Raw genomic sequence first — 10,084 nt, 5'->3', positions numbered from 1 at the left:
TCACATGAAGGTTCTGAGTTCAACTGAGACTACTTCCAAATCCCTGAAGCTGCAGAGGACAGTGTTAGCATCACTATGTAGTCAAAACTGTCAGCTTTGGATGGTGATCAGGAATCAGATTCCTCTATTTCTAGATGTATTCAAGCCAACTTCCAGCAGCTGACAGCAAAGATACAGCATAATCAAGTCCTCAACATTCATCTCCACATAAGTTGAATCTAATCCTAGTCATTTATTATAAGATGAATTTGCTCCACTAAAGGAAACTCCTATAATAGACAAGACTGTCTCATATGGATTCAGGGCATTCCACTCACCTTTGAAGTACTAACATATACCACATACAAAGAAAAGAGGCTCACAATTCAAACATCTGCATACCGATCAACCCGATGTACACTTACTAGAAGTAAAAACCATTCTAGTGTAGAACACATGATACATACACTCCAGGCCACCACAACACAACGTAAAACCTGCTTTATTGATTGCAGTTAACATGTTACAATTAAATTATGATTCCAAGCATTAAGCCAGCTGTTTATGATGAGTATAAGCTGCCATCATAGTCACATGGAATTGGACGAAGAGATGCTAGTCACTGAGGCATCTTCAACTGGAATCATTTCTGCTTCTTGGGCATTGAAGCAACAAGCAGCTGGTAAACAACATAGGCTGTTCCTGAATTAAGAGACAAAAAAGGTATTTTCGTAATGGTAAACAGAATTCCTTTCGAGTCAGCTTTCCTTTCCCAGAAGTACTGACAATAAGCAACTGCAATTCAGACACATTCCCATAGCCAGGTCTCAACTTTTTTTTTTTTTTCCTTGGGAATACATATTTTAGAGAAAAAAAAACGCTTAGATACCTCTCCAGAGACTGCATAAAAATAAAGAAACAGGAAAAAGGAGAGAGGCATGTTTGTGGAACTTACACAGATCATCACAAAAGTAATGATTCCTTATTCCTAAAGTAACTGAACTGAAAATCCATTAAATCAACATTTTTAAGATAGAGGCTATTACAAAACATATGTAATAAGCAAAGTAAAGGTTAAATATATGTAGTATCATAAAGTTTGGATATATTCTACTAGTTTTCACAGCATGTGAAACCTCAGCACGTCAGTTATCACCTAGCACTAAAAAGAGTCAGGCTAGTGAGAAAACTGGTATATGTATGTGCTACAATTACGTTTTACTCCTTTTCAGAATAAGCTTTCTAAGTAGTTCTAGTTTTCTCTAACATTATACTTGAATTCTGGAGTAATCAGCCCACAGTACTGTCAGTCAGGGGAAAAAAAAAAATCCATCTGAAAATCTAAACTTGAGAAAGCACAAATAAATATATAGTATGCCCAAATGCTTCTTTGATCTCCCTACATGCATTTTATATGTTCTAAAGAACAGACTGAAGGAACTGCATAACTAATTTACAGAGGAAACACCAGACATATTGGAGACTGTAGTGAACAAAAAGTATTTTAATATTAGCACATTGGAAACTGTACCCAAGCATAAATAACGTTAGCCTTACCAAAAACCGAAATAGCCATGGTGGCTCTATACAACAGAACATCCATTACACCACCTTTAAGATGCACTGGGATGCCATTCTCTTCCTAATGGAAATAAGCAACAAAAAGAAACTATTTAAATACAGTTCTTGCAATATTGTGTTAATATAACCAGAATTACCCAGAACAAGAATTACTTCCCCAAATTTTCTTCCCAACAGGCATTGAACCTTATTTAGATTTCACTTTGCCTTTCAAGCTTTCAGGTCAGTGTCAGGTGATCACACACTAGGTTAGTATAGAAAATGATGCGCAAGTTCATTTCTAAATGCCTGGTGATGGGCAAACACCTAAACACTTGTGACATCAGCCATGAGCTCCCTCGGGGCACAAAATACAACTAGCAGCCCTGAACTCCCCATCTGTATCCAGCACACTCAACCCCTGCTATAGGGAGCGACAAGGGGAGAAGCCTCTACTGTCACCTGGTGTCAAACAGGAAATTGTTCTGATTCACCTGAAGTGAAACACCCAGACACCAGATTCACATGATCTTTAGCCTTGTCAGCAAGTTCACGCTGTTCTGGAATTCAAACTGGGCTCCAGTGTCGGTGAACTGCAACCCAGACCAGCTTAACTGGCTGCCCAACAAGTAAGGAACAGGAGGAGAAAGAGATATGCCCAGAGATCTCCACCAGCAGAAGCAGAACTTCTGACCTCACCCATTGCCAACATCCTGTTTCCCCTTGGCATACAATTAACAGTGTGCTCCTCAGGCAGTGTCCCAACAAGACTGGCTTTCTCTTTCAGGGAAAAGGAAAGCAACAAGACACAAAAACTATTAAAGTGGGGCTTCTAACATGCTTTTGCCCTTTCACATTGCTGAAGCCCAGCCTACTCTATCCTCAGAATGAAGCTACTGCTCCAGGTTATGGCTCACAGTTGGGAGTATGCTCTTGTGTATCCACTGCTTTGACATTTGAAGAACCACTAGTTGTCACTAGATGGCCCTATCAACCAGGAAGAGATTAATTCAGAAATCATTTTCAAAAATTCAATAATTTTCCAGGAGTTAATCCAATTCCTTAAGACCTTTGTTGTTTTCATAAGTGAGAAGCACAGTAATACCACATCTTCATTAAGAATTATGGGGCTTATCTACAAGCTATGGCTATATCTGTAAGATTGCAGGTTTAATTTTTTTGCTGTACTTCTGTTCTCTCACTTTATTCTTCTCTATTTGTTCTTAGGACATACTCCCCCACCTCAGCTCATTTAAGGGTACCTTGTCTTTATCTCTGTATAGTATCTACAACTTATAAGAAACTTAGGTACATGTCATTTCATGGGGTAAAAAACCTTCAGGAGTCAGCAAGTCAAGTATGCATGTACAAATACTCTTAATTTCCATAGACAATAACTGATGACTTCAAACACTGTAGACCAACAAAACTGATTGCAAGAGGTCACCTCAGATGTAAAGACAACTTTCACCACCTCTTTAGAAACAAAATGTAAGCAAGTATAATCTACTAAAACCTTGTTATTCTACTAACATTCTACTATCAGTGCTCACTCAATACCTGAAAAAACTTCTGCTTCTCAGCAATTCTATTTTCAATCTGCCTGCGTGAAGCAGTGCTTATGGTCCTCTGGGAAATTTGGCGAAGACTCTGAAATAAGAGATAACAGTGTTTTAAAAACAGTGAAATTTTTCAGCTATATCCACAAGGGGTAGAAATTGTTTCTTTTAAAAGTAAGATAGAAGTCGAAGGGATAGAAAGAAAGGAAAGTCTATAAAAACCCAACCAACCACACACAAAACAAACAAAACTTCACCAAAACCTATTGGTTTTGAATTCAGTCAGTCTTTCAACTGACTACATAAAGGACTCATAAGACTGGTTACCTAAAAGGAAAAAAAAAAAAAATCAGGAAAACTACTTTCAATAAGATACAATAGATTTATGGATCTGCAGCACAACCTTGATAATTAGCATCCTTCTGAGGGAAATCTTTATCTCAGCCCTTTAGATCTCAGTTTTAGGCACCATTTGCTCTGTCTGACTCTCGTGATGGGGACAACAATATCTAAGACAAACATGTTTGTGTAGACAAGGATCTTCCGTCATAGCTGCAGTTCGCCTGCTAGTCACCAATCCAGGAGCTACCTTCACAGAGCTGAAGAAGGCATGACCTCTCCCACCCTCGAGTTTAAAAACATCCTCCTGTGTTCTATGCTGGAATCTGTTTGCACAGGCAGATCACATAGGTTGCTCCTTGGTGCAGGTCTGGCCACCAATAATCCATAATTCTTCCAGTGGTTCAAAGCCTGCCTTCGTTAACACGTATCGTGAGAACTAACTGTACCTTTAAACTCCCAACAGTTTCCTTCAACCAACATTAACAACATGGATCCTCCCCCGCAAAATTACCTCCGCTAGAAATGCAGCCACGGGGCAAACAAATATCCAGACGATGCTGGTTGCAGGTAACGGACCAACACACTGACACCTCCGCACCCACCCCAAACAAACACACTATAACGTTCATCTCCTTAGAGACGGCCCAGGCGCACCCCAGACCTGGGCTCCCGTCCCTTCGCTCAGCACCAGGCGGTGCCAGCGGGCCGCGACCTTGACAGTAACGCTTCCCTCTAACCGCCGCAGCTCCTTCAGAAGCCCCCGGCACCAGCGCGGCCGGCAGGGACCAGGCGGCCGAGTCTCGGCAGCCCGGGCGAGCACCCGGGATGGCGGTGACAGGATCCCCCAACACCCTCCGCCCCGCCCGGGAGCGGCAGTTCCGCAGACGGGCTGACAAAGCGATAGCCGCGGCCGTAGCGGCTGCTCCCCGCGACCCGACCCGGCCCGGCCCAGCGGCCTCACCAGCAGTTTCCGCCACATCGCGGCTCTTGGTCCCGTCACCTCCCGCCGACAGCAAGGGCAGCGGAAGCGGAAGCAGGTCCCCTGCCCCCACCGCTGATACCACAGAGGCAGGCGCGCGGCGCGCCCAGAGCGGCACCGCAGAACTTAGAGCGCCGCCCCGCAGGCGCCGTCAGTCCTCCCGGGGAGGGAGGCGATGGCGGAGCAGGCGTCTCCCAGGCTGGTGTCAGAAAGGCTGTTCTCTCCCCCGCGACACCCCGTGCATTAGGACGTTTCGGAGGCGCAGGGGCTGGAAGCGGTTCTTGCGGGACAGCGCCGCCACCGGCCGCTGCTGTTCACACGGGCCCCCCGGCGTCCCCTCTGCCGGGGGCAGGACACCGAGCCTAGGCCTGACCCAGCTGCGTGCGCCTTAACACCCTTGAGATGGATGTTGAGCCACTACACACGGAAAACAACAACAAAACCTATATCATGTATAGGCCCCCTGCCTCACATCCCAGTAGCAGCAGATACACTGAGATACTGAGTAATCTGCACATGAGAAAAGAAAACACGACTTCAGCTTCACGTTTCACAAACTGCAGGCAGTGAAACAACACCAGACTTCTATGAAATGCAAGCCTATTTCATTCTAAAGGAAGAATCCATTTGCCCTTCGGGAAAGTCCTCTGAGAAGCCGGTGCTTTTCCTGCATTGCAGATCTGGCTTTGTAACTGCAGCTCCTGCTTCAACCTTGCACTGAGAGACAGCACTGCAGGAACACTATTTCCTGGCTCTGCTGCAGTTGCAGGGCTCTCAGGTTTTGGCATGACACAGCTTTCACCCTGGTGCCAAACCTCTGTTTTCATGGTGCTGGGCCAGCTGGACCCCTCCTGGGGACCTGCATCGGAGTCCTGGAAGTGCTCCTGGAACGAGGGGTTGACCCAGATGGTGTCGATGGTGTCGTCAGTCCCCTGGGAAGACTGGGGCCACTCTTCGCTTCTCTCATCTTCCCAGTCTTCCTTCTTCACCAGGGCCACTGGTTTGTCCTCTGGCATCTGCAGGAGGGCCCTCCTTGCTTTCACCCTGGCTGCTGGCTGGGTCCACGGCACTCAGTAGGAACCTTGTGCAGGACTTCACTGACAGTGCACTTGACAATGTCTGACAGAACCACATCATAGGCTGTGGGGCTGTGCGAGGCAGGTGCCTGGCTCTCTGCCTCGGGTTCCACATGTGTGCCTGTGCTTCTGGGCCAGCCGGACCCCTCCTGAGGACCTGTATGGGGTCCTGGCATGGGGGTTGACCCAGATGATGTGGATGGCGTCGTCGGTCCCGTCGGAAGACTGGGACCACTGTTTGCTTCTCCCATCTTCCCAGTCTTCCTTCTTCACCAGGACAGCCTTCCTTGCTGCCTCAGTCATCTGGGGGCCAAGTCCCAGGCTCCCAGTGACAATGTTGGCCAGGACCTCATTCACAAGGCACCAGGATGTTTCTTTCACGGCTGCACATTTATCCCAGACGTGCCTTCTACTCACTGTCTCACTGCCTCTGGGCAGCCAGCCAGGCACAGCGCAGGGGCTCAGCTTGCTATGGGGCTGGACAGGTGGGATGTGCAGTAGGGACAGGTGGGCCCGGCCCACCACATGAATAACATGTGTCAAACACAGAAAATTAGTGCTCAATCTAGTATGGAAATAACAAGGATCATATCTCAAAGCACAGCACTTCTCAATCTGATGAACTGCCCCAGAAAGAAACTATTTAAAAACACAAAGATGACAAAGTATTTATAGGTATAGTCTTAGCTGAGCAGAATATTAAAAATACCATTTACCATAGTCATAGAGAAATATGATGTGCTGTAACAAAACAGGAAATTGGATGCATTATTTAATAGTTTTCAAACATTCAAGCAGTGCAATTACAGAATAACATTAAGAATACATGACGACTACTGCAAGGTAGATTTTCATTCATTACTCTTGCAATCTTCATCTTATGAGTGCATATAATATACATATTCTGATGTTTGTATACTTAGTTGTATTTAGATGTTGGTAAAAGTCTCATAATCCCCAGACAAATTATTATTGCTTAATTTCTGCTCTGTGGACTATTTCCTGGTATTTCTGAATCTGAGCTTCAGTGCTATTGTCTGTCAAAACACACTTTACAATAGAAAGGCCACACTTGAAAGCTTGGCCTGTGGGTTACGTACCAATTGAAGCTACAAAACGACTGCTTAGCAAGCACAGCTGGTGTCTGCAGTGTTGACTAATTTATGGAGAAATAAAAATTTGAGGGAAAGAGCAACAGCAACTTGCTGCCTCAGGGTGAGGATATTGCACTATAAGCAAACTCAGACTCTTTTTTTTTTACTAGCAGGGCAGAATGGAAGAATAATTAAATAATTATTAAATCAAAGTTAATTGTTGAACAGTTTTATTTAAGCCAGGATGAAAACAGGGCTGTTAATCTAAATGTAATAAGCATTCATCACAAAAAAATGTTTTACCTCTTAAACCAATAACAGAAAGGTATGTAAACCCCGCTAAAGAGATCACACAAACCATGGAGTTAATGTTCAACCCAGGTGTGGATGTGGAAACCCCTGGTCTATCAGGACAGCTGAACATAGCAATTTTTTAAACCTCCTCTTGAGTCTTGCCTGCCAACTGTTTTTTTTCTTGCAGACAAAACAATTGACTTCCTAGTTAAAAGTTACATTGTGTATGAAGAGAGCAAACACACTGAATTCTAACAATTTTTCAAGTTACTTTGAGTTGTGTAATACACTAAAATTGCATTAAAAGCAGTTGCTGACAGGAAGATTTGTTCTGAAGTACACAAGCATCTATTGTGAAGCATTCCCCTAACTTCAACCACACAACTCCAGACCTCAGTAGGCAAGCCCAGAGACAATTATATTTTTTTTCCAACAAAATTACAGTCAAATCTTTCCCATTTTTATAGCAGATTCAATGAGGTCATTATACATTCCTGGCCCTCTAACACTACTTAAAACATTATTTTGCAAAATTTGAGCACAACCTTCAGGTACAAATTCAGTTAAACTCATACTAACCCTTTGGTTGGCTGAAATTGTTTCTTCTATATCACCTTTATCTAAAATCAGGGTTCGGTGAGAAAGAACGTTTTTTTTTTAAAAACTTATTGAGCTTCATTAATTATAGACTTAAGCTTTTATTCTCTTCATTTTACTCTCAACTTCAGACTTTCTAGAAGCAGTTGGCCTAACTCGATGGAAAGCATTATTTTCTTATCAAGCACAGGTTTCGTGCATTTGAAGGGGAGGCTTACAGGAAGGTAGTTTCTTATTTGAGACTTGGGTCACGTAAGGACATGTTGATTCTTATCAGGCCATTTCGTAATGGACTTTAGTCCTAATTGAAACTGTCAAGTAAGATTAGACATCACATTTCAGCACAGAAGGCAATATGGTGATCAGAACAGATTCCGTGAGCTAGAACATCAGGTATTTTTACATGAAAATACTTCTGCTGAGCTGAGGAAAACTTAATACTACTACTAAGAAGAACCTTTTGCAACTGGGTTTTCTACTTCGAGAAGCAGCCTCTTCTGTAAACCGGCCACGTTGCTGAAAGCAGGAATAAAACTGGCTTAGATTTTACTTTTTTTTCCTCCTACTATGAAAGTGAGAATTTTTAGCAGGTTGTTCAATACAGACAAGTATTCGATATGTGGAACATTTTGAAGTGTTTGGTTTAGTGTTTGGGTTTTGGTTTTTTTGTTTGTTTGTTCTTAAACTATGTCAATAGAATCCCCCCATGGGACTGGCCTGATTTTAAGATTGATATTGCAGCCTTTCCTGAAGGCCTTTACGTTGTCACACTCTATATTTCTAACTCACCAGGTAACACAAATACCAAACTTCTATAGAAAACAAACTTACCTAGTACCAAGGGTAGATGACAAATTTGCAGGCAAGATCAGAAACCATATTCTCCTCATGGGAACTCTGAAGATCAGAATCATTTGCAGTGCTGCCAAATTACACTATGGTTATGCCTTGTTCTTTGTCTTCAGCAGCATCATTCCAATCGATAACTTTTTTTAACTAACTGTAGGTATATTGTGCTTTAGACTTACTCACATTTTTCCACCAGACACTCACCTCAACTCAGTCTTGGACATCTGTCTGTCTATAGGCATTGTAACCCTTATCTTCCCACTGCACCTGGGACATCTAAGAGAAAGGTGCAGTCAAAAGCGCTTCCCATGAATCCAATCGAAATGCCACCCACATTCATTGCTCTATTTGATGGATTCAAGCAGATAATATACACTTGCAGGTGTTACTTGAGCCAGGATTGTCATGGCCTTTCCCCTACAGAGATTTCAATTAAAAAAGACTTGTATTCTTCAAGGTTTAACACTCATAATTAAAGCAAAACAACACTGCTGAGAACCTGGTTTCTGTACTAGTGTGACCTTGGGAGGCAAAGGTTGTGAAGGATCCTTCACATTCCAGTTATAAGCTGGTAACTCTTCCCTCTGACTCCGCAAAGCACAATCGACAGCTCCCCAAATAGCCTGATGCAGTTAAAAAGAATAACTGAGGTGACAATCTGCTTCCTTACAGGGATGTAGATTTTTACAAGAAGCCAGAAGAAAGTTGTTCTTGCACAAGAGAGTTTGTTTGGAGAGCTCTTACGCTAGGCAGGGACATATCTAGTTCCCTAAATTACTCTCTCCAGGGAAGATGCATTAATAAGCGAACCCTCATAACAGCAGCAGCCTCCAGAAAGTTCATAATATTTCACCCTTTGGGCACTGCCTCAGTTGGGTAAGACTTGAAAAGCACTGAACTTGGAAAGCCGAGGCCTTGATCTTTGTACATCTGATCCCTGGTGGCAAACACCTCTGAGGGTGCCACTGAGGAACCAGGTCAAAGGTGTTCAGATCCAAATTCAACACATGACACTGAACACCCAGACAGTGACACCTGCCCTGAGATGAGTCAGGCAGGGACTGTGGTTTCACCTTTGAACGCACAACATGTGGGCAACACTTAGGAAATACAAAATCTAAGCTTCTCCACAGTTACCAACATGACATCAAGACAAATGAGTATGAGCGAAGGAACCGTTTACAAATTTTACCTAATATTTTACACTCTTTTAAGCATTTTAGGCTTCTCAGGCACACTGTCTCTTAAGCATAAAGCCTGAGAAGTATTTCCTGGAACAAGCTCTCAGAAGAAAAGCTTAATTTTAACAAAAAAACCCAGACAGCAATTCTCATCCTGGTGCACTTTATCGATAAAAGCAGCACTGACATCTACAGTCAGTAGAAAAGGCATTGAAAAATATTTTAAGGTAAAAATAGAAAAATACTTTGTTTTTAATTTTGAACACAACCCAAAAAACAGCATTTCCTGCTTGGAAAAGGATAGGGATAATGAATGAAACAGAATACATTTGCATTTCAAGTGACAAAGTTTAAAAATAAAAATATGTAAGAACCAGTAACTTGGAGACATCCCCTTACTTGCTTTCTACATTTTGGACTAGCAACTGCTTCACAGAGGAAAGCAAATTTAATATTTTGTGTGAGTTTTCTGCCTGGCAATATACAAAGGTACATACCCTTATTCTGTAATCCCAGCAATACATAGAACACTAAATAAACTCTTAATGTGTTTTGATTATTCAAAGTCCTGTGC

General features: G+C 42.8%; 1 protein-coding gene across 1 annotated transcript; it reads right to left on the bottom strand.

Moving 5' to 3' along the window:
• Positions 1 to 465: 465 nt before the first annotated feature.
• COX7A2 (cytochrome c oxidase subunit 7A2) lies at positions 466 to 4,548 on the bottom strand. The gene is made up of 4 exons (XM_065834740.2): positions 4,402 to 4,548; positions 3,100 to 3,189; positions 1,537 to 1,621; positions 466 to 681 (listed from the first exon to the last, which is right to left on the bottom strand). The coding sequence occupies exons 1-4, from the start codon at positions 4,417 to 4,419 to the stop codon at positions 623 to 625; spliced, it is 252 nt and encodes an 83-aa protein (XP_065690812.2). The 5' UTR covers positions 4,420 to 4,548; the 3' UTR covers positions 466 to 622.
• Positions 4,549 to 10,084: the final 5,536 nt, after the last annotated feature.

Source organism: Patagioenas fasciata, chromosome 3, assembly GCF_037038585.1.
Source record: "Patagioenas fasciata isolate bPatFas1 chromosome 3, bPatFas1.hap1, whole genome shotgun sequence".
NCBI lineage: Eukaryota > Metazoa > Chordata > Aves > Columbiformes > Columbidae > Patagioenas > Patagioenas fasciata.
The sequence above is the reverse complement of the archived record's forward strand: the minus strand, read 5'-3'. Positions and strand labels throughout refer to the sequence as shown.